The 25,815-nt window shown below is 32.8% G+C and overlaps 1 protein-coding gene across 4 annotated transcripts; it reads left to right on the top strand.

The window, feature by feature from the left end:
- On the top strand, positions 1 to 24,929 carry LOC139511667 (sodium- and chloride-dependent glycine transporter 1-like). Of its 4 annotated transcripts, none has more exons than XM_071298667.1 (14): positions 1 to 498; positions 10,551 to 10,723; positions 11,382 to 11,513; positions 11,864 to 12,179; positions 13,614 to 13,746; positions 14,710 to 14,844; positions 15,391 to 15,494; positions 15,751 to 15,875; positions 18,578 to 18,690; positions 20,210 to 20,338; positions 21,881 to 21,980; positions 22,922 to 23,022; positions 23,568 to 23,738; positions 24,514 to 24,929. In XM_071298667.1, the coding sequence occupies exons 2-14, from the start codon at positions 10,567 to 10,569 to the stop codon at positions 24,655 to 24,657; spliced, it is 1,860 nt and encodes a 619-aa protein (XP_071154768.1). In that variant the 5' UTR covers positions 1 to 498; positions 10,551 to 10,566; the 3' UTR covers positions 24,658 to 24,929. The 4 variants fall into 4 exon arrangements, with proteins under 4 accessions (XP_071154768.1, XP_071154764.1, XP_071154767.1 ...); XM_071298663.1 differs by lacking the exon at positions 1 to 498 and adding an exon at positions 5,079 to 5,511; XM_071298666.1 differs by lacking the exon at positions 1 to 498 and adding an exon at positions 5,532 to 5,643.
- The last annotated feature ends 886 nt before the right edge of the window (positions 24,930 to 25,815 follow it).

Here is a 25,815-nt window from a genome sequence, read left to right on the forward strand (position 1 = left end):
TGAAACTGACCTTATCAAGATCCTTGATTTCTTGATTGTGACGTTTGGAGGACGTGTATTTAAACAAACTCTACGCATTCCCATGGGAACCACCTGTACCTCTAGTCTTGTCGTCTTCTTCCTTTACTCTTATGAGACTGACAGTAATTATTATTACATAATTGTATTCTTTTAGAAAAAAGAAAGGTAGTTAGCAGTATCCTTTAACTTTACTTTTCGCTATGAAGATGATATTCTCTCACTAAACAATTCAAAACTTGGTGACTATTTTGAACGCATCTATCTCATCGAACTAGAGATAAAGGATACAACACATAAAGCCTGCCTCATATATTGAATCACATCTGGAAATTGACAATGAAGGACGGATGAAAACAAAACTTCACGACTAACGAGATGACTTCAGCACTCTGTCTAAACCACACCGGCAAAAACTGCTCGGACTCGATGGTATCTAACATCCGGCACAATGACGGAACATCAATAGACAAAAGAAAGGTATGTTTCTCCTTATCTTTTTTTTTATGATATCGAAGAATATATATACATATACAACTATTTTCTATTGTGAGATGCAGTATTTTCTATAACCGTTCTATATTAACGGAGAAATAGGTAAAAATGCATGTCAAAATGACGAATTGAGTGAACCTTCAAGTTACCTCGAAATTGTTTAATTTCTCGTTAAATTGTTCCCATTATACGGAAAAAAGGTACGGGAAGATAGATACTGACACGGTGATTGCAAAACCAGCCATTATGAGCATCTCAATACTTGTATCTCTGTGTATGGAACGAAAGAAATGGGTCATGTCAAAATGGAACTGGCCGGTTTCGTCAATGTTTACCACCCGGTTTCGTCATAGATTTCACAATGCATAACCCGGTTTGGGCAAATAAAAAAAAATCATAACCGCATTACATTATAATTGATTATTTAACTTCAGCGTTGAAAGGGAGTTTTGTGGGTCGTGGGAAAACAAATTATTTCACCGGACAACGGCTTTTTATTTATATGAGTCTCAGATTCAAATAAATAATAAGCAGACACTTGAATTCCTACTCTTATAGAACACACATATTTTAATTTTACTTTGCATTCAAAAAAAATTTAACAGCAGATTGAGGTTAAATGTCTCTAAATATGCGTTTTCTATATGAGTTATGGGAAAATATGTTGAACATGTTTAAACTTGAAATTAAAGTTTTCGGTCTTAAAAATCGAAACACAAAATGGATATGTGATTTTCTCGCACAAAAGGATTGGCACCTTTATAAGTAATCTAATCATTCTATGTATGTAATCTTTACTATCATCGTTACAAATAAATTTTCTTAAGGATAAACGTTGATAATAAGACAAATGTATATACATGCATAATCGACATAGAAAATGAATGCAGGGGCGGATCCAGCCATTTTAAAAAGTGGGGTTCCCAATCCAGGACAAAGGGGGGGGGGGTTCCAACTATATGTTCCCATTCAAATGCATTGATCGGCGAAAAAGGGGGGGTTCCAACCCCCGGAACCCCCTGGATCCGCCAAAGGAATGTAGGATTACAACTACCATGCATTAAAATAAAATTTATTTATCACTAATTGTAACTATACTGCTATGTACAAATTAGTATAACAGTCTCAGGTCATCGACAATGTTCAATAATAATTATTTTGTTAACATTACCAAAAACAAAACCGGGTCTGTATTGTCGCCATTGTGTTATGATGATCGTACACTGATGTTAGTCAATATATTTTGACAATATATACGGACAAACGGATTCAGTTTATTTCAAAGTAGACGTAATTCGAACAGCTTTTACATACCGCCGAGCGTAGCGAGTCGAACAATATTTGATTATGTTTTGCTTTACAAAATCGTTGATTACACGAATCAATATAGTTTTGGCAACCAAAGGTGGGGTCGGGGCCGTGCAAACTATACGTCTTCTAGATTCGCCACTTATCTTATAAAGTGTATACCGAATTAAAATATTGTAAGAAATGAGAAAACAGGGACACCCGGGAAATCGGATTATGTGAGTTGGACTATGTTTATTATAAACATTCTATTTGATATTTTTAAACAACCGAGACATAGTGATTCGAATTCACAGCGTTTTGAAGTATTTGTATAAAGCTTTATTATTTTTAATGACTTGCTGCCATTTATACAAAAGCCGTTAGGTATTCATCACATTCGCACGAAACTTTATTCATTACCCCTTTCAAAACTTCATTCTCTGTTCAATTTATGTTTGGAATCCAGTTACAAACCCTCATTCAAACCTATACAGAATTACAGCTATAATTTCGGATAATGCAAGTCACAGACTTTTTAAGCCAGTCCGCATTGGCAAAGATGAAAAAGAGAAAAGATCTTTCCTAAATCTTTCCTTTGCCAACAAAGGTATCGATGGCGTCAACTTAGGCAATATCCTTCATCATAAATTAGTTCAATCGAAAATACCTCCTTATTTCAAAGACCAGTCTGTACCAATCATTTCTTATACCTATACCAAACCTATTGCAACTAAAATTTTCAATTACAAACACGTTTTGCAGGATCTCGATATTGACGACTTCAAGTCTAAACCTCCCGATTGCACTTGTGCTAGTCCCAATTCACATATAATCCCGCTGGCCACGTTATTGCCGGTGACCTCAACATTGTTTATAACACTTCTCTACGAAATGTGTTATCGAAAGGTCCGAAATATCGTGAGCCTAAATCCATCAATTGGAAATTCAACTTTAAAATTTTGATGGATTCAGTTGAGGATTATGCCAGGCAATGGGCTAAGCGCGAGAAGGAAGACGTAGACACTCTTTCCGAATGGATTAAGGCAGTAAGGTCGTTGATACAAATCAGAATTAAGAAACTGAATGGGTCTATCAATGCCCATGCTACGTCAATCTTTAAAGACCCAAATGTTGCAAAACACCTATCCTACCTCCATGACAAATATGTTGTTGTCCCCGCAGATAAAGCCTCAAATAACATCGTTTTTGTATGTAAAACTCATTACATTAACTGCTAGATAAACGAATTAGGTATTGACAATTCACTTGGAAACTCAATATATACCCTCACGACACTTACCAAAGAGGAAATCCTGGATAATCATAGGTCTGTTGTGTTCCTTTGGAATTTCAACCAAAGATGAAGAACTGGGTCTGCCATCACTGTATTGGATACCAAAACTACATAAGTGTCCTTACAAACAACGGTATATTGCTGGGTCTTCCAAGTGCTCCACGAAATCTCTTTCTAAATTATTAACATCTATTTTATCAGCAATCAAAGACGGGCTTCAAAGTTATTGTGAAACTGCCTATTCTATAGGGGGCGTGAATCAGATGTGGATACTTAAAAATTCCAAAGATCTTTTAGAGTACATTCAATCTAACTCTCTTTCATCTTGTAACAGTATTAAAACATTTGACTTTTCTACTCTGTACACTAGTATTCCACATTCCAAACTAAAAGAAATTTTTTTCAACAGACTGTCGGCATTCCAATGGGAACAAACTGTGCCCCTCTACTTGCCGACTTGTTTCTTTATTATTATGAGGCTGACTTCATGCAGGAACTTCTTAAGAAGAAAGATAAGAAGTTAGCACTATCCTTTAACTCTACTTTTCGCTATATAGATGATGTTCTTTCACTAAATAATTCAAAATTTGGTGACTATGTGGAACGCATCTATCCAATCGACCTAGAGATAAAGGATACTACAGATACAGTTAAGTCGGCCTCATATCTTGACTTACATCTAGAAATTGACAATGAGGGTCGGTTGAAAACAAAACTTTACGACAAAAGAGATGATTTCAGCTTTCCAATTGTGAACTTTCCATTTCTAAGTAGCAACATTCCAGTAGCACCTGCATACGGGGTATATCTGTAAACATTCCGCTGGAAGACATGTCAACCTACCTGGACACATTATTCTACAAATTTTTAAGTCATTGGTTTGACCGATCGGGATTCGAACCCACGACCTACCGCACTAGAATCAATGGAACACGCTAGCATACAACCAGACAATGCTGATCATAATCAAAAAAAGAAACACGAAAAAAAAAATTTCAAACAATACCAAAAATATAATTCATACTTTTATTAAAGATAAATAAAAATCATGAATTGCCTTATACATTAAAGCCTACCATAGAAAAGGCGCTTCATGATTTTGTTTAAATTAATTATAAATAATTATTATATTTTTGGTCAATGAATTATTTTATCGATTAGCATTTGTTGTTCAGTGAGTTGGTACTATAGCGTCGTTATCGATTCAAAAATAAACCAAGGGAAGTAATAAGCCAGCATACATATAGGTGGTGTTTATACTCATGAGTTACCTTTTTCATCTTTTTTTCTCTTAAAAGAACCCGTCTCCAACCAGTTTTGTAACGACATTAAGATTTATTTCAATTTTTTTATTTTGATTTGTATTCGGAACACTTATTTTTTTTTACCGTCACCGCTATGGTAAAAGCTGCAATCGCTGCTGCAGAGTGGACACACTGTATGTAGTGTGCCGGTAGATGATTTGATACTCGAAACTCGCATATTGATAATGTAAAATAGATAATTTGAAAAAATGACACTTCTAAAGTTTGGTCGTCGTTTCAAAAGTGATGCATTTGCCTTATTTGCCTCAATTACGCTACGACCCTGACACATCTGAAAGTACTCGCAGATACTGACAGCGCGTTATTCAGTGTGCACCACATTTTTTATGTTATTTCTTCATAGACAGAAAAAATATTACAGTCATTCCTTAAATAAATTATAAATCAGTAAACATTCAAAATCTTATGGATTAAGTGTTAAGACGTCAGAAGCAGTCAGGTTTGTGAATATTAATTTAAGTTACCAATAGAAGCCCTAGACATAGATTAAGTACGCGATACAAAGTATATGTAGAACGCTATGAAGCAAATCTAGGTCCAATTATCAGCTGTTCATGGTGTGACCGGGAACAATTAGTCCCAAAATTAACAGTTTCATCGTTCAACGTTCATATACATGTTGTATTTGTATCAAAAGTTAAATGATTTTCCACTTCATTGAAAATATGTACCAAGTTTTCTTCCAAAAGTTGTCGTTTCAAAATATTAAATTTTAGTATGCTAAAGATTACACATACCGATGGGTTTAATGTGAATGAAATTAACATTTTAGTTTTATGTTACATTTATTTTATTTCTCTCAAAAATTAAAGCAATTTTAGATGTTGGATATAAATGTGATTTATATAGACATCCCTTAAACGCTTCGATTAGTTCTATAGATAAACACGTATTTCTAAAGGATTTTAACGACATGTTACTATAAGATATAAACTAGAATTTCGTTTTATACTTTCTATAAGTGCAACAGTGTACCTACCTACGAGCCAAAATTTAAAAAAAAATAGTTATAGGATAAATCGATAAAACAACTGCGTAGACACTTGTTAAGTAAATACCTGAAAGCACGACACTCGGACACCATTACACGTAATGTATTTTTTAGTTTTTATTTCGCAATTCGATATTTAGTGTATGTGTTCCAATACGTGTTTGGTTGGATAATCATAATGTTTCCATATAGGACTAGAAAACGTTTGAAACAAAGACTATCAATTCTTGGTATGTTGGCAAACAAATACTTTTAAAAGCACGGCTTTAAATATCGTTAGTGAAAGGACATTAAATTGCCTCGGGAAATTTGTAGACCTTGCAATGTTAGGGTAAATATTTGTTTTTCGGTTGTTGTTTTTTTTTTGTTGCATAAATGAGCCCGATGTTTTTCTATTTTTTCATCCATGAACTAAATATATATATAAGTTAAAGGTTTTTCATTGAAGTCCGTACGGTTGATAACATCTTTGTCTTGTCTCTGTTGGGACATGTTTCCCATTGGAAATCATTCCATATCTTCTAGTATTCGAATGTATATTAATATGTGGCGTAAGCCCTGTACAAGTTTACTGATGCAAAATGGGAGTCTTAAATTATGTTACCAATAACTGTGGATATTTTACCTGCTTCCATCCTCTTTATGACGATAGTGAGATAACCATATGTGACTTACTACCGGGCTTTTAATTGTATTAAAAACTCAAAACGTGACTTCCGAAGATTCTAAATTTATCTCCGGTTCTAGTGGGGTTCATGTTGTTTAATTCTTATTGTTCTGTGTATTGTTTTGTTATTGTTACTCTGACAGAAAAAAATACTCCCTGTTGTTAGCTGTTTTGTTGTGTGCTTTGGTTGAACGACACAGAGTCTGCATAGAAAAAGTAAGAGGTATGTGAACGGGTAAAACTAGTTTAACCGCTGTTCACTGTCGTTTTCTGTTTGTGTGATTAATCGCGATATCGGAGGAGTCGAGTGTTGGTGGTATTTGTGGTCTTTTGTATTGTGATGTAAATGTTATCACTTTTAATTTATCAGAATACAACTATTTGGAGTTCACTTTCAATAACACTTACAATGGAAATTGATAAATTTAATGATTTATTACGATTGCTAATTAAAAGACTTTTTTTTTTATTATTCACAAACGTCTCACGAAGTCTCTTCAACAAGTCCTTCTGTATGATTCAGACGTGTATAACATTGTCCAGTTTGCATACCTGTCAACAATTACTACATAGTCATTACTGTTATATGCGTAATAGCTCTTCACAGTACTCAATGCTCTCGACGCAGCCTATCAATGATTCAGCGCTATGCGTGCAAGGGTCGTGGACTCTGTGTATTTGCTTGATATTACAGTAGATATTACCCGGTTGAGGGACTAGTGTGTTCACTGCCATCAGGGGGCCAAGTCAAACCCTATGCAGCCACCATCTGACATAACACCGCCAGATTATCCGTTCCAGATGATTTGCAGCGACTACTTCACATATAACACATGTAACAGTAACGACTATGCAGTTATTGTTTACAGATATTCAACTGGACAATGGTATACACGTCTGAATAAGGTGCAGAGAAACTTGTTATGCGACTTCTTGAAACGTTTGTGACATTTGGCATCCAAGAAGAGTTGACGTCCGATGGAAGTCCACAGTTTTAAAAGCCTTGGGGTTCCTCATAGACTTTTATCAGTTGCAAACTCACACGCTAACTTCATAGCTGAGATGGCTGTAAAAAGAGTGAAATGCATGCTGGTGCATCACTGCTATTGGATGGCCGGATGTTGATAAATTCCAGAGAGCTTTACTGATGTACAGAAATTCTATTGACCCAGAGACAAAAGCATCCCCGGCATTGATTCTATTTGGACTATCCATTCGTGGTGCCATTCCAATACTGATGGCTATATATTCTCCTCACGAAACATGGACTGAGTAGGTGTCGTATCAAGAGATGGCACTTGTCAATCGGCATTCGACTGAACATGAACAGTGGAATGAACACACTCACCGTCTGCCGCCGCTACAGGTTGGCGATCATACAAAACTTGGTAGGCAACCATTTAAGGAGATGGGAATGCACAGGAACAGATGTTGAAGTACGCCAATACCACCAGTATATTACAAGTGTAGATGGCACAGGCTGAGTTACTATCCGCAAACGCCAGTACAATTAATTAAGGTACTTTGATTGCACCCACTACAGTTCAACATCAGGAAGTAATCTTGAATTCCCAAACTCCGTCCAAGACGCCACTGCCACTATGCCCTTATCACCAACAAGAAATATAAGTCCCCCAGCTGCATTGAATGACGCACCGACTACAGTTCCAGTCCAAAATCGGTAACTCAGACAATTCATCAACCTCTACAACTAGATTTGGACCAGTCATACCACCACGCCCCTAAACCAGATGTGCCTGTTATGACTAGGATACCACGTGCTCTTTCCCGTTTCCAGCCATACAATAACGCTGGGGAAAAGAAACTATTGACACTACAAAGACCGAGCCACCGAAACATAACAGAACATAACATCAATGATTCAGGAACTGACTGATGAATTATATTTAGACATTAATAAGTGAACATAGAGACTTTTTGATTGAAATTGTGAAAGGACATTATGCGTTTAATTTTGTTCGTATACAGAAATCTCAACAGAACATTCCTGAAGATTTATTTTTCTTATACAATTGTCTTTATTTGTTTACGTTTTTTCGTATCCTAAAAACTTGTCCCCAGGGCAGGAGATAACTAATCATTTACTAATGTACTGTGTGTATATATATATACAAGCCCATGTGGTCGTGTGGTCTAGCGGGACGGCTACAGTGCAGGCGATTTGGTGTCACGATATCTCAGAAGCATGGGTTCGAACCATGGCGAGGGAAGAACAAAAAGTTTGCAAAAGCAAATTTACACATCTAACATTGTTGGGTTGATGTTTAGACGAGTTGTATATATATATATATATATATATATTTCAGGTATCATTCAACCTTATAATTAAAGATATAAACCTAGGAAGATGTTGAATCTCATTTAAAAATGAAATAGTTCTGTCTTTTTTTCTCTCTGTCAAATCACTTATCAAATGTTATATTAACATTTCTATGTCAAAATATTATTTTTACCTGCAAAGTACCTGCAAAGTATGAGTAAAGATCGTAAATTAGTCCTTTTTCATATTTCATATACCACTACCAAACTAGGATTGTAAGTTACATGCACGCCAATATATCTTACAGTAATGAAATTTTTGCTTGTGAGAAAGCTGTATTGTCTGTTGTTGGTTGTCTGCTTTGGTTGCACGTCGGAGTTGATCTGAGGAGTCGAGTGTTGACAGTTGCAGGTGTATGAAATCTTTCAACCGTAGTGGTATTTTATAATCTTTTTAGGCGTACATTTATTTAGAAAAAAATATCATAACTACATTAAGTATTAGTTAAAGAAAGGACAATTAAATATCAATGTACATCTAAAGTGGCATATTTAGTGTAAATAAGTTACCTGGTGTAATAAGCGAGCAATTTGAATGTTGAATGTGTACTGATTGATAACTTTGTCTTAGAGAAATGATTTTTTTTATTAGTAGTTATTGGCTTTTAACTAGCTGTCAGTACTATCAGATCTGTAAATAGTCTTTTTTTGTTGTTGGGATGTGTAAGTATTCGTTCACGTCTAATCTGTGTTTTTGTAAGATGTATTTACATTGGTATTCATCTGATGAGTTTAACCTTTTTATACTGACTTTACTATGTTGTTCTAATGTTGAACTGTTACACTACTGTCCGAGGTAAGGGGATTGCATCTTCAAACGAGTTTAACCCCGCCGCATTCTATGTGTGCCTGTCCCAAGTACATGTTTTTCTTGGAGCCATTCGATCTATTTTTCTCATTGTTGAATACTGTCCGGTTGCCTTTAATTGCTTACATCCACTTCATTTGACCTTTGGTGGATATTTGTCTCATTGGCAATCATTCCACATCTTCTATATTTTTTGTATCAAAGCCTTAAGTTTTTCAGTAAAAAAGAAGTATATTGATTTAAATTACAAGTGTTGACATATTATGCGTATCGTGTATATGCATATACATCAAAATATGTTCACCCATAGGTCATCCAGATTACTTTAATATCAAATCATAGACAGGTTTTAACAATTTAAAGACAGAGAATTTAACAGAATACCTGGATAACCTCATTACATCTTCTATATTACTGAGACTGACATTAGAATTATATTGGACTTATGTTCATGGAGCTTTTAAATTGGTTTTCGTTTATTTACGTGCTATTGTTTGAAGATTTTACTGTATCATGTTCGCTATGTAGAGGATTGCTTTGTTTTGTATATATAAATCCAATTGGACATTAGACGCAAACTTATATTTTTATTTATATGTCTACAACTTCTAACAGTGTTGATAATTGTTGAATAACTAAAGGTAAGTCCTGCTGTTATAAGGAAACTATAATTAATTAATTCATTTGACCACTGTCAATAAAAATCAACTGTTTGTATGTCTGAGGATTTAGCTGCTTGTCTGATCAGGATTTTGAATCTGTATTGCCGAATGATGAACCTCGATTCGGTCAAAGACGTAACGGGTCTTTTGATTTAAGACTTTGTTTGTGTCCTTCTGGAAATTTTAACGTTTAAGGTATTCAAAAAGTAAGATACTAGACACTTTTAGAATTCTAATACAACCAACCTACCTATTTCTGTATGCTGTCTTTTATGGTTACGTTACTCATGTTAATTCTAAAATTCTCGACACCATATTTGGGTTTTTACAAATTATAAGCCTGGTATTTTGATAAGTTTTTTCAAGTCCCAGTCTAACTTTCTTGATAGATATATAGTGTTTTTAGATGTTAATATTAATTGGTTGTACAGTGGAAACGTTAGCTTTATTGAGCGAGTTGCATTTTCAGATTCTGTTTCGTTCATATGAAAATGTATGAAATATTTGATATAATGAGTCAATGTTGAGTTGAATGTTTTTTTTAAGAGATTTAGATATGAAAACACATTTAAAGTAATCAGCATGTCGTTGAAATACCGTACCTGACGAAGTTAGTTTCGTTATATTGTTGAATATTATGGATGTCATATTTGAACTCAGGGCATAATTGAAAAAGATGAGCAGTTCAAACATATCTCCAGTCACAGAAGATGAAATACCAGCAAGAGGACAATGGGGGAGAAAAATTGAGTACTTTTTAACAATGCTTGGTTTTACAGTTGGTTTGGGAAACTTGTGGCGCTTTCCATATATCTGTTTAAGGAACGGTGGAGGTTTGTATACTTTACTATTCTATTTAATATTCAATCTGAAAAAAAACTGAAATGATGAGTTGGAAAAAAAATGTAACTTTAAATATTTTGAATCCGGTAATTTCAAGTGAAAAGGAAAAGGGGTCACACTGAACTCATTTTCTTTAATTGATGATTATACATAAAATAAAAATAATTGTTTGAAGGGGAGTTTATGTCATATTTAGCATACACGTATATGGGTTTGTAGCAGGGAACATAATAATTATGTAAACTTGAAATAACACTTGAACTTATATGTATGACAAAATATATTGAGAGAAAAAAAATAACACTAAACAGCCAGAAGTAAAAAAAAAAAAAAAAAAGATTAAAAAAAGGTTAGGAAAACCCCTGCTAAATGGTACTTACATCACAAACATTTAATTATTATTAAACGTTTATGAGACCGAGATAAATTTAAAAAATGCGGACGATTCAAAAAGGAAAATCAAAACTAACAGCGCATAGATCATAGATCGAAGAAAGACAGACAAAATCACGACAACATACATGATTCAAAACCAGTACATGTTTTGATAATAATAAAACATCAGTATTGCTGGAACATTGAAATGCGAGATTGTATAGCTGGATAGTAATAATTTAATAAAAGATTATTCTTTAAAATTTATTTTAGGTGCATTTTTGATACCGTATTTCATATGTTTGCTTTTATTTGGCATTCCTCTGTTTTTCTTGGAAACTGCTGCCGGACAATTTTCAGGTCTAGGATGTCTGCATGTCTGGGAGGTATGCCCGATATTTAAAGGTATGACAAATATTATCAGTCTTTTTTTTCTTCATTTTGTAAACATGAGATTAATAAGTGGTGTAAAAGCTCATCAAAGATACCATGCTTACAGTTTGACACGCCAGACGAGCGTGTTTGTCATTACAGACTAGTCAATAGTGCTCTTGTCAAAACAGTTGAAAAAAAACAAAAGATAAGCAACATTAAAAACAAAAAATTATCTAGATAAACATCATTAAGTTACATTTGAATACAAAGCATTAATTTTACAATTCATTACCACATTGCAAAGAATGAAAGTTTTAGAAACCAACTCAAAGTTGTTTGTTAATCATTTTTAATATCGTATGAGCAAATATTATTTGCAGGTGTTGGCATTGGTATTGTAATAATGAATGTCATCTGCGGTCTTTACTATAACATCATTCTTGCATGGACTATTTACTACATTGGCAATTCTTTCATTGGTCCTCTACCTTGGACGACATGCGATAATACTTGGAATAGTCAACAATGCGTAGCTGATCGTGGTGTTCTCAATCAAGGAAGAAACTATACCACTCAGAATCACAATTTAACGATTAAAATGCTCAAAATAGATGTCGATAACACAACCACTCTAAATGACTATACGTGGACAAATGATACTTTAAAGTTGATGACTGCTCAAGAGGAATTTTGGCAGTAAGTTCAATACAAAAGTCCTTCATATTACATATCACAACACAAATTAAAAAATCATAACATTATCTGCTACATACAAGTTTAGGTTTCTGTTTTACGCAATATTTCTCTGACTAAATTCATTAGCTTTATTGCTTCGGACAATGGTTTCTCTGACTAAATTCATTATCTTTATTGCTTCAGAAAATACTTAATTCATTTTTTTAATTTGACGTATTTTGCTTTAAATTCGTAACGTTTCCTTAAACCTCAGATCGAGTCTAGATTTTTGTCCTGGAGTGTTTAAATCTACAATATAATGTCCCACTCTACGCTCATAGCATACAGGCTGAATAAAGAAAATATCATACTAAGCTACGCATTTAGTACACTTCTTAATTTTTATCTAGTTGGTCTAGTTTTTTACTGCATTTGGCTAAATACGTTTTTTTTTCCCTAAGTGGTCAGCCTTCTTTGTATATATCGTGCTGCTCGTTAGTAGATAATTGTTTAAGGAGTAGTAAGAGGGGAAAACTAATTAATAATGAGATGCATTTGTGTTTTCTTCTTTGGAAATCTTATGGTCGACTTATTCATCCTGTTATGTTTTTTTCGGGCTGCATGAGGGTTATTGTTGCCTTAATTACGACCATATGACAATGTAATGAAAATTTGCCTATTTTATTCTGCATTCGTCATTGACAATTGACTTTTTTTGCATGCCGAAAGTAGTTTTACAAATGGATCTTAATGTGTTCTTTGGGTTGATAATGGTTGTAGATTGATCTGATACTGTATGTTTTTAGTTAATTCATCGGTTTTTAGCATTCAGGGTCATTCTGTAAGAGCAGTTTCATTGTGGTTGGAAAAAGAAAGTCCTGTCAATTCCTTCTAAATTATGTTTCAAGGGGAATTCTTAAAAATGTCCTTTTTCGTTTGCTCTGGTATTGTCAGTTAGTTTTCGATTGATGAGTTGAATGTACCGTTGGTATCTTTTGCCTCTCTTAAATAGTAATACAACATTTGATAAATTGTATGCGTCCAAACGCTTTCTTGATTATCTTTCACCGGGAATACTTAAAGCTAAAAGTTTAAAAGCCAATGATGTATGCCAAAGATCTATTGGTACCGAAACACGTGTACAGTTTCATAGCTAAAATAATCACTAAATATATCAAAGGTCCACTTTGCATTAGGGAATTGGAACCTTAGTTCCCTACAATTCTAAATTTATTGACAGACAATTTTAAAAAGGTGTGTTATAAATCATGCCAGTACCAAATCATTGAATACTTAGCTGATTGTAATTTCTGGTACTAATAAAAATATAATAAGCCAGATGGAATGTTATGTATGATATATATACAAGTAAAAAAAAATGATATAACTTTCATAAATTTTGGTTAAGAATGGTAATATATAAAATATTTCTGATAATGTTAAAATATGTTTCAGGTATAACGTTCTTCAGATGTCTTCTGGAATACATGATATTGGAGACCTAAACTGGCGATTGACATTGTGCTTGTTTGGGGCATGGGTACTCATCTGTGTGTGTATAAGTAAAGGCGTCAAATCTGTTGGAAAGGCAAGACCAAATTTAATATAATTTGAGCTATTTTTTATTACTACAGAATTGTCGGTTCTGTGATTTGAGGGAGGCTATATACATAAAAATTTACAGTCACCAAATAAACATATCACAATGTAATAACTATGGGTGACTCGCACCTGATTATTTGTATTCAAAATACCTCGTTTAGTGGATGGATTATTATAAATTTTTGTTGTTGAATGGTATAATTTTTTAATTAAATATTAGGAAACTGTGTCAAAAATCAGTTGACCTTAAAATTTAGGGAGTGCGTTTGAAAGCACGTTATGCTCAGTGAAATCAAGAGATTAAGTTTATATATAAATATCGTTACCATATTGGTGATATCGGTACTTAATTGTTGTCATTGTCATCGCAGAGGCGAGCTCGAGCCGAGACAAAACTTTTTTTTAAAATCATTCCGGAACTAATCATGGTCTTTTATTCGGTAAACGAGAAAATTCTGATTCATGTTTAACGCAGCATTTGAATTATAAAGTTTGTCTTATTGTAGTCGTTAATGTTTGTTTTCATCAGAATATTACTTAATGTATAAATAAAGACAAGCACCAATCTATTCCATTCCAGAACGTTGATTAAAACGATAAAAAAATCATCAGATTTGACATAAGAAAAGACTGTTTGTTCAAATGTGTAGTGTTTCTCTACCAGACACGATTAAGTCTTAACAAATAAACTGACAATTAGTTAACATGCTTGTATATTACATAACAATGCTTCATAAGAGCGACAAAAATATACCACATGGAATTCAAACTCATGAGTCGAACATAACATTGACAATACCATGTTGAAAAACGAAACACGAAAAACGACAAAAATACAAACAGCAGTTAACCAAACACAACATAAAAACTCAAAGACTTAGCCACACGAATCCCACCAATGTCTGGCGTTCACAGATCCTGTTTCAAGTTACATTCCGTTCTGTTTTAGGTTGTTTACGTTACAGCCACTTTACCATATATTCTTCTAACTATCGTTCTCGTCAAAGGATTAACCCTAGATGGAGCTATCGGTGGAGTGATATTATATTTGAAACCAGATTTTAGCAAATTGCTTAAATTGCAGGTATTAACGCTTTTATTTGTACTATGAAACGTTATGACAACATAAACAAACATATCACCTTCTGTTTAATATAAAATGAATAAATACAATTTAACTGAATTAATGAAAATCTTGTCATTTGAAGTTGAACGGCAAACATCCATAAAAAAATGCGATACGATTAAATATATATGAAATTGACATTATTACCTAATATGAACAAATCCATCTTCTGTCGCGTACATGAACTCAGATAAAATAGACACTCATTGTTTTGATTTCAAAATCCCATTCGATACGATTTATGTGATGAATAAATAAAGGCAACAGTAGTATACCGTTGTTCGAAATTCATAAATCGATTGAGAAAAAAACAAATCTGGCTTACAAACTCAAACTGATGGAAACACATCAGTTATAAGAGGAGAACAAAGATTCAACAGAAACACTAAAATGCAACACACACACAGAAACGAACTATAGGATAACAAATAGCCATTTTTCTGACTTGGTACAGGACATTTTAAGATAGAAACATTATAAAACATTATGATTGACCTTTTTCAGGTATGGATGGAAGCTTCAATACAAGTATTTTATTCTCTTGGTGCGACTTGGGGTCCGTTGTTTACAATGGCTAGTTTTAATAAATTTAAAAACAACTGTTTGCGGTATGTTTTTGGTTACTATCTTATTTGAATATCCAAAGGTTAATCCTTTGAAATGTAATTAATTGATTTTATATATGCTCAAGACTACAACATGTATTTAATTCATTAAATTACGGTTATTTCTTCTTCGGTTTACATTTTTGCTAAAAAAAGATATGTTGAAATTATAAATAAAGATTCTATATTTGTTTTGTCTGATGCACACGAAAATTAATCATTAATTTCTGATCTTGTCATCCTATATTTATCATTGTAGCGATTCCATTATTCTGTCGTTTATTGGAGAAGGAACCAGCGTTTATGCAGGGTTAATAATTTTCACAGTTTTAGGATTCATGTCTGCACGTTTTTCGCTGCCGCTTGACAAAATTGTTACATCAGGTAGCATTACATTATTTATTATAAAGTTAGTGTTGATATTTGCCTGTTTGAAATGAAACTACAGAGGGTCAGCAGTGACACTCTATCAAAATTACAAACGCGTTACTCATGCTTTACTTTAATTATTGTAAGTATAGAGGATTGTTTGATGAAAGCTATTGACTTAAGATTTTTTCTCCACTAGTGGCTTGACTGGCCGTGTTGAGTATGAGTATAGTCCTATAATATATGAACTTTTTTCTAGTTATGTTTATTTCTGATATATATTTTTTTACTTATTCTGCTATTTTCTTTTTTTTTATGCCCTACATACGATAGAAGAGGGGCATTATGTTTTCTGGTCTGTGCGTCCGTTCGTCTGTTTTTTCGTTCTTCCGTCTGTTTGTCCGTCTGTCCCGTTTCAGGTTAAATTTTTTGGTCAAGATAGTTGTTGATGAAGTTGAAGGCTAATCAACTTGAAACCTTGTACACATGTTATGATCTTTCTAATTTTAATGCAAAAAGTTTGGACTGGAATTTCAAAGTTCACTGAACATAGAAAAAGATAGTCCGAGTGGGGCATCCGTGTACTATGGACACATTCTTGTTATTCACTTTTTTCTATTTACTATCAATGTGCCAACCGAATTGGCATAAAAACATCATCAGCATGATCACGTTAAATAATGAAAACATAAAGTGAAGGCTTATATTATAGGACTACTTATGAGTAGTAATAGTCCAGCAAACTGACAAAACCTTTTTTGATATACATTGTGATAAGCTATCATCCGGGCAACAAGAATTTTGCAAATTTATGACGCAGGTGGTGCCTGAATATACCTCCATAGAAATGAAAAAGTTATCGTAAAAGTTTAGTTCTCAAAAAGTAAAATCACAAAAATACTGAACTCAAAACGGAAATACCCTTAATATCAAATGACAAAATCAAATGATAATCACATCAAACGAATGGACACCAAATGTCATATTCCTGACTTGGTAGCGGAATTTTTAAATGTAGAAAATGATGGATTGAACTTTGTTTTACAGCGCTAAACCGTGTATGACAGTCGCATTATATTTACAACGATGCGTGAACAAAACAAATATAATAAGTAAAATTATCAAAATAGGGGTATAGGAGTCATCACTGTGGCACAATGTCAATTAGAACAAAAACAAACAAACATTTAACAAAGAAGCAACAGACACCCACTTTGAAACTCCCACTGTTGATCAATGTATGAAGCAGATTAACCTATATATGTCGCATTCATTTTTTCTCACTTAAACTGAAAAGTCTAGATCATCAAATTCAACAATGAAATATCCGTTGCAATGGATCAACATATTCAACAAATGAATATCCATTGCAATTGTATCATATAGACAACGTGGAAATTGTAGTTGAAGATAAATGCTAGCGTCTTGAGTTTAACCAGAACAACACAATTAAGTACTTACCATTCATTTGTGTGTTTGTGTGTGGGAAGGAATGGAAAAGGGGGAATTCAATACCAGACAAGAACATTATTCCTTTTTTAAGTCAACAGAAATATAAGTTACAAAAATATATTCATTTAGCTTCCTTCTAAAACAGTTATGTTTCAAGAGATTAAGAATAAAACAAATATCTTCCACTTCATCCAAAAACCCCGGTTACACTCTAAGCAAAACCTCAAAACGGATAAGACTAAAACCAAAAAAACATGAGTTATAACAAACCTTAATGATATTTTCCATTGATAGATTAAGAAATTATTATGAAATCCTAATTTTTGGTGGGGTTCGTGTTGCCCATTCTTTAAGTATTTATGTTGTGTTTTGTGTAATGTTGTTTGTCTTTAGGTCATAATCTTGATGACATGGCATTGTCACTTTATTTTCAATTGTCCCTTTGGTATCGTTCACCTCTCTTTTGATCTTAAACATTTTGGACAATTATTGTAAGATCGTTATATATTATATTTGATATAGCACTCAACGTTTTTCGGGTCTTATACATGAATGGCTTTGACGTCTTTGGCTTACAGCGTTTCGGATGAAAATGATTTAGAAATTAGATTTGGGCGCATAAATTTTATAGCGTTATTTTCATTTTGAAATAAGATTGGACCAGATATCAATCAACAATTACGAACATTTCACTAAACAGTTCTTAAAATGAAATTGGAATTTGTCGCTAACAAGCTAAATTAGTCATTGACTAACAAAATGAATCTTTACATTTTATGAAAATTGGTCGCTATTACTTTTTTTATTGTACATAGTAATAACGTTGTACACCTTATTAGTTCTCAATGCAATTTGTTAGATAAATGTTCATATGCGTCCAAAGCCAAATTGTTTTGGGTGTCTCCTAGTTTGTTTTTCTTTTTTCTCTTTTAAAGTAATACTCGAATTCACCAATGTTTAACTTCTGAGCATTCATCAGGATATTTGATGAAAGTAATTAAGAAAAGGAAATCTTTCAAATAATTCACATTGATCTTACATTTTCAATTACAGTTGATTACGATGCTGTTCAATGTTATTTCGATACAAGTCAGCAGTCGATTTCACAAAAAAAACTTACGACTAAGATTAGTCTTAAGTCTTGAACAAATCAGTATACTTACGATCAATCTTAGGCGTAAGTTTTTTTTTAATATGAAATCGACTCCTGCACATTAGAAACTGTACTTAAAAGAAATACTCATATTTTTTGTATCTACATGTAGGACCAGGACTGGGATTTATAGTATATCCTGAAGCTTTGGGCCAACTGCCAGGCCAAAATATATGGTCGGCTTTATTTTTTGTGATGCTGCTTACTGTCGGTTTAGACACCCAGGTATGGAAGGATTCACTTCTAAAATATTATATTAAGACAACAAGTGTAATATTATACATGTAATATATCAAAATGCTGTATCTACTATACTGAAGTAGAATTCAATGTCTAGATGAATTGTATCACCACTCTATTCTGTCTCACTTTGTTCTCTCTCTATTTCCCTCTCTGGTGTTCACAATGTTTTACTCTCTTTCTAATATTTGTATATTTGAAGAAAAAAAACTGCTTTCTAATAGAAAGATGTACGTATAAGATAATATCAATAGATTTATATATTATATATTGATATTATATTTGTGATGTCGGAAATTATAAATAATAAAAATTGAAAAGAAAGAATAATGATAATAAAAGAGGGACGAAAGATACCAAAGGGACAGTCAAACTCATAAATCTAAAATAAACTGACAACGCCATGGCTAAAAATGAAAAAGACAAACAGACAAACAATTGTACACATGACAAAACATAGAAAACTAAAGAATAAACAACACGAACCCCACCAAAAACTAGGGGTGCTCCGGAAGGGTTAGCAGATACAAGTGTCTAATGATATGTAAAAAGAGTAAATGAACGGACGAGGTTTGAATCGTCAATGAAAAGCCTACCAACCAACAATGCAATATTAATATATGTTGTGTGTAGTGAATGGAAAGTCACTATGAGACATTTTGAAACAGCCAGGTATGAAGAATCGTACTTCTGTTCTAACTTAATATTATTTGTCTAATGATATGAATATATTTTACAGTCAATATGATACAAAAAAATATGATTTGTTTAATTCTGACTCCATCAATATTACTTTAAAGTTCATTAAGTGTTTTTTTAAATTGTTATTCAGTTCTTAAGTAATATTGTTACAAACGAGTACTTTGTCTATTTCAATATGGCTGTTTTTCTTAAAGTTTAATATTTTTGTATTATGTTAAATAATGACTACTATTTTTCACTGCATTACTTTGCTAATTTCTAATATTATCAATATCCTTTTGTTTGCTATTCACATACCCATGTAGAGGTCTTTGCAATAAAAATAATAAATACCTTGAAACATAATACGACAAATATCTAAGACAGTACCATACACATTTTATAGTGTATTTGGTGTCACCAATCGACAACAAATATAAATATTGGGAAGGAAAAAATATAAAGTATAACAAATGTACAGTTGCCAGTAATTGCTTTCGGCATAATATTTTTTAAATGAAAAACAGTATATGAACAGAAGAGATTTGGATCGTCAATGAATACCCTACCAACGACAATGCAATATTTATATCATTTGTGTTTAGTGAAAGGAAAATCATACATTCACAAAATATAACGCTTTTACGTTATGGGATTTTTGAAACAACTTTGAAGTTCAAAAATATACATTTTAAAATCAATGAATTTTGCGTAATTTTACAAACAATTTCACGTGTATTCATCATATAATATTCTCTGTTATTTTCTGCAGCGGTTATGCTATTGAAGAGACTTAAACAAAATATTATGATTTTAATTGTAGTTTGCATTATGTGAAGTTGTAATAGTTGCCTGTACAGACAACTTTCTTTGGTTACGCAGTCGCAGAGTAAAGTTTGTCATTGTCGTCTACTTTGCCAATTTTCTCTGCGGAGTGATCATGACGACAGAGGTAAATAGTATAACAATTTATTTTCTTTGAAGAATCTTGATGATTGATTGATGATTAATTGGTGTTTAACGCTACTTTTATCACTATCTTGCAGTTTCGTGTCGATCACTTTTTATTCGAATTTCAATCTGATTCTAGTCAATAACTTTTGAAGGATAACGCACCTGTCACGTGCGGGATTCAAACTCTCAATATCAAAGTTGACAGGCTATCGATATAGTTGTTGGTCAACTAACACCAGTTGACGCGTCTGGCGCATATACAAAATTTTAATCCTGGTATCTATTTTGAGTTTATTGACCACCTAGACCCCTGACCGGTGTTGACAACAGAGCTTTAATTAAAATATTTTTATTTTCTATGAGGATTATTGTGAACGACAGAGCTATGCTTTTTATATATTTACATTTTTTAAAGATTTGTTTTAAATTTATTGATGTATGCAAATATTTAATCTAATCTCAGCCCACGCCAACCACAAATAATTGATATAGTGGTCTTCTCGTTGGGTTCATCTTACATATTCCTTACCCATGCGATTTAATATAACACTGAAATCTTATAAAAATATAGAAATACAGAAATGTGGTATGAGTTCCAATGAGTACCTATCTATCTATCTATCTACCAGTACGCACAGGACGAGAATGTAACGACTATAGGTCACCGTACGACCTTCAAAAACAATCAAAAGGAATAGGTAAACAAAATTTAAAACAGTTCAAATAAGAAAACCAACAGCAACATTTGAGCTTAAACAGTCAAAGAGATAAATATTACACACATCAACCAGCTAAAACCACTGCATTTCATTAATGTTCGTGACTTATGACTGGAACTTGTACAAGGTGGTGGGACTATACATGTTTGTGCTCGCTCGTCTCGCAGGAATATTTAAATTACAATTATTTTATACATATGCAGTTACTCTCAAAATTAAGACTTAGTGATCATTCCCTATGCATTGAAATGGGAAGGTACAGAAACATTCAAAGAGCACAAAGATTATGTAAAAAAAAATGTGGAGTCCTTATGACTATTTTCATTTCTTTTTGTATTGTGACATTAACATATCATTGCGTTAAATTTTTTGGCTTTTCTTAAGTACTCCGTACCATTACTTCATCATCTTGATTCTTTAAATAAACTAAAACACATTCTAAACCCAACCCCTGAACGTGTTCGTCATATTGGAGTCTTTATTAAGCAGTCTTTGGAACTGAGGGGTCAGACCAATTTCAAACAAGCTTATGATGGGTTTTGTTACATAATTTTATAATTGAACTATCAAAATATGTTCTATTATATTGTATTGCATTGTATGTAATTGTATAATTGTTTGTTTGTATGGCTTGACCCTTATGGGTGTTATTTTGCAATTAAGATTATAAAGGGCGGACAATTTGATGATTTTCAAATATTTTCGTTAATCGGTGTCAAATTATCGTCTTTTTCCGTTTTATTCTATTATTAGGGAGGCATATATATTTATTTCAAGTAATAGACTGGTATATTTCTGCATTTTTTTGATTCTATTATTAGGGAGGCATATATATATTTCAAGTAATAGACTGGTATATTGCTGCTTTTTGCCCCGCAGTGTTTGGTATTATAGAGTGTATCGTGTTCGGCTGGATTTATGGTATGCTTATATTCTAAATCATTATGTACATTGCATTTAGTTGATTTAAATGTGGTGCCAATTCTTTTGAAAATATGTATATGATATGCATTTTGTTACATTATATTACTTCTAATAACAAATAAAAATATAATATTTTTATTTGCAGAAAACAATATAATTGTTCAAGCAGAAAGTACGATAATTATACTAAAAATGATTTTTTTATAAAAAAAAGAAAGAAGATGTGGTATGATTGCCAATGAGACAACTCTCCACAAGAGACCAAAATGACACAGAAATTAACAAATATTGGTCACCGTACGGCCTTCAAAAATGAGCAAAACCCATACCGCATAGTCAGCTATATATGGCCCCGAAATGACAATGTAAAACAATTCAAACGAGAAAACTAACGGTCTTACATATGTACAAAAATGAATTCCTAATTATCAACTTCGAAAAATATTTACAATAAGCTAGTACGTGCAGGTGTTAAAAATAAAATAAGTTTAATGTTCAAAAATATAATAAGGGAAAGCAAAGAGAACAAGTATGGATGGGTATATAGAAAAACATAAGACAGCATTAGTTGTACAATAGTTTACAATCGACATTTTTATTGACAATAGTTTATTATTGACATTTTTACGTTTTATGTCTGTTTGTTTTGTTCACACATCGTTGTCAATATAATGGAATTCGATGCGACTGTCATACAAGTGAGAGGTTTAGCTAGCTATAAAACCAGGTCCAATCTACCATTTTCTACATGAGAAAATGCCTGTTCTAAGACAGTTGTTATCCATTCGTTTGATATGTTTTAGCTTTGGATTTTGCCATTTGATTAGGGACTTTCGGTTTTGAATATTTCTCGGAGTTCAGTATTTTGGTGATTTTATTTTTTACAAGAAATTTCACACAGTGGAAGAATAATATAATACGTTTTTTAAAAAATTTAGGATTAGACAGATTTTCACGTGATGTTAAACTCATGTTAGGAAGAGGAATACCAATATTCTTTAGAATTTGCATATGTTTCATTACACCATCTATACTTCTAGTGAGTATTTACTATTTTTTGGCTTTTTTTCTGAATATTATTTCAAGCAGTGGAATCACAAGTGTACGAATATGAGGCATATCAATTTAAATCAGGTTTTCTGTATAACTAAGTATAAATAGTTATCAAAGGTACTTGGCCTATAATTTAATACGCCAGAGCGAGTTTCGTCTTCATCAGATCAAAATAATTATAAAGGCAAACAAGTACAAAGTTAAAGAGCATTGAGGACCCAAAATTCCAAAAATTTGAAGAAGGAACGCAAATTAATGAACTGATTGCTTTCCCTTGGCCCAAAATCCGTTTATTGGTTTATTGGTTAATGAACTATCATGTTTGCATTATATTTAATCTAGTGAAGAACATTTCAAGAGAATATTTTTTAAAGATTATTCTACGAATCAGATCTAGTTTGTTAGAGCTTTTGTCAGCGAAGTTGTGAGTACATTGACCGAATAGACATGTCCGAACATCAATAAACCGTTCATAGTTTTATGAACTGTAGTGGACATTTCCAGTCATACTTTTTGACATTCATTTCTTAGGCAGTATTGGTATATAGTATTACTGCGTATCAACCGCCAACATATGGATCATACCAATATCCAGATGCAGCGGTAGGATTTGGAATATTTGTATCAGTGTTTCCCTTGATACCCATCATTGTGTGTGCTTTCATAGTTGTACAAAATATGCCAGGAGAAACATATAAACAAGTAAGTACAAACCTTATCGTGCTGCATAATGTAACATCTATAGCATCTTTAAATTGCAAGCTCAGTATTAACTATATAAAAAGAAGATGTAGTATGATTGCCAGTGAGACAACTCTCCACAAGAGACCAAATGACACAGAAATTAACACTATAAGTGACCTTATGACCTTCAACAATGAGCGTTTATCTACCTAAAATATCAATGAACTTGGACACCTGCACTGTTAAGTAGGTGTTTAACATTGTACTTTAATATTTTATGTCATTATACAGGAATAGTGACCAAATGGTATACATAGATAATCCCGCTAATGACTTCCGGTCGAAAATTGGAAAACATTGATGATAGCCTATATATATATACATAATTATCAAAGGTACCAGGATTATAATTTAGAACGCCTGACGCGCGTTTCGTCTACATGAGACTCATCAGTGACGCTCATATCATTTTTTTTTAATGATTTAGAATTAGAAGTCGTCTTAAAACAACTATTGACAACTCGCTGTTACGGTCTGATTAAATTAATGATATGGTACCAATTATTTCTTTTAGACTGGGTTTAATGTGTATATTAAGAAATCAGTAGCAAAATGAGGATTTTCTTTTTTTATTTCATTTGTTAGATTTTACCTATTTTACTTTTTTTTGATAGTACACTATGGAGAGAAACATCTATTTGTGAAAGAATGCTTTTCCAACACCCCAAACTTAGTTTTCTAACTTTATATCTGAATATATATTTTAACTGTCATATGATTGTATTTTTTACAGAAAATAACAACAGCTTTCAGGCCATCATCAAAATGGAAGCCAGCTATTAAAGAAATCCAAAGTGATTACTATGAAAATGGAGCAGTACAGCAAACGCGTTTCTTTGAAAAAGTGAAGCTTAATTTAATTGGTGAAATTTTTTAGGAGCCAACTAAATAAGCTGCAAAAATAGATGTTATATTAATTGTCATGAACACGAAGTGTCTAAACGGAGATTTTATAAGACCTTATGACCGTTCTCGCTATGTCATTTTGATGGATTTATTACATACACCATGTGAATAGGGTACACGCATTGATGTAAAATCGATAAAATAATTGACAAACATTTCATAATGTTCATTTCAGTAAAAGATATTTCCAAGAATCGCAATAGAAAAATATCAGTTGATAAATATATTTTTGCCAAGACTGCATCATGTTTTAATCCGACTGTTTTTCACCAAATCTATGTTATCTGTACGACTGATATTTTTAATCTTTTACTAGAACACACCCGTGATATCACGGGTCCGTGACTGAATTAAAGTATATTACTATGCGGAAGCCTTATTTTAGTATTAGTATTGTCATCTGATAAAGTCATGTCGATTATAAGATACACAGTTTTTCCCTGCTTTCAAGTCTTTCTGTTTGAACCCGTTGAACTGGAACTTATCAGTTATTGGTAATATTAATTATTTGGAAAACAAAAGGTCCTGGAATGGAGTATTTTTTAATCAACAGCATTGTCCTATATAAGTTATAAATAAAGTTGAATTCTTTGCTTTGCTGTTTTACGTCATGCCCACTAACAAATTGAAAACTGTACCTATACACCTTATTTTTAGTCCAGATTTTTAGTATTCGTATTGTTATCTTAGAAAGCCTTACGGATTAAAATGCTACAATAGGTAACAATTTTACAATTTAGTAGTGTCAAATTAACCCTGTGGTTATGACCCGTGTATATAGCATATTAGTCCTTAATACAACGTTTGGTAGTGCGCCTGTCAGATGCGGAACGTACAGATAAGGTAACAGGTGAATATACTATTGGTATCGGTAGCGGACTCGACCCGGAACTTCTTAATTATTGGCAATATTAATTACGTGGAAAACAAAAGGGCCTGGAGTGGTGTAATTTTTAATCTACACCTTTGTACTATATTAGTTATATATAAGGTTGAATTCTGTGATTCGTCGTTTTTTACGTGATGACGGCTGACAAATTGGACCTCGTAATTTTAGTATTATAGATACATGATGTATATATCTATTAGTTTTTATTGGCTTTGGAATAGCTTCAAGTAAAAAAAGGCT

This window comes from Mytilus edulis, chromosome 2, assembly GCF_963676685.1.
Source record: "Mytilus edulis chromosome 2, xbMytEdul2.2, whole genome shotgun sequence".
In the NCBI taxonomy this organism is placed as follows: Eukaryota; Metazoa; Mollusca; class Bivalvia; order Mytilida; family Mytilidae; genus Mytilus; species Mytilus edulis.

Bases quoted from the DNA above. Each gene is read 5' to 3' on its own strand.
- LOC139511667 (XM_071298667.1), top strand. From the start codon at position 10,567: ATGAGCAGTTCAAACATATCTCCAGTCACAGAAGATGAAATACCAGCA. The intron at 11,514-11,863 runs GTATGACAAATA...TATTATTTGCAG, and splicing joins GGTATGCCCGATATTTAAAG to GTGTTGGCATTGGTATTGTA. The intron at 15,876-18,577 runs GTAGCATTACAT...ATCTACATGTAG, and splicing joins TGACAAAATTGTTACATCAG to GACCAGGACTGGGATTTATA.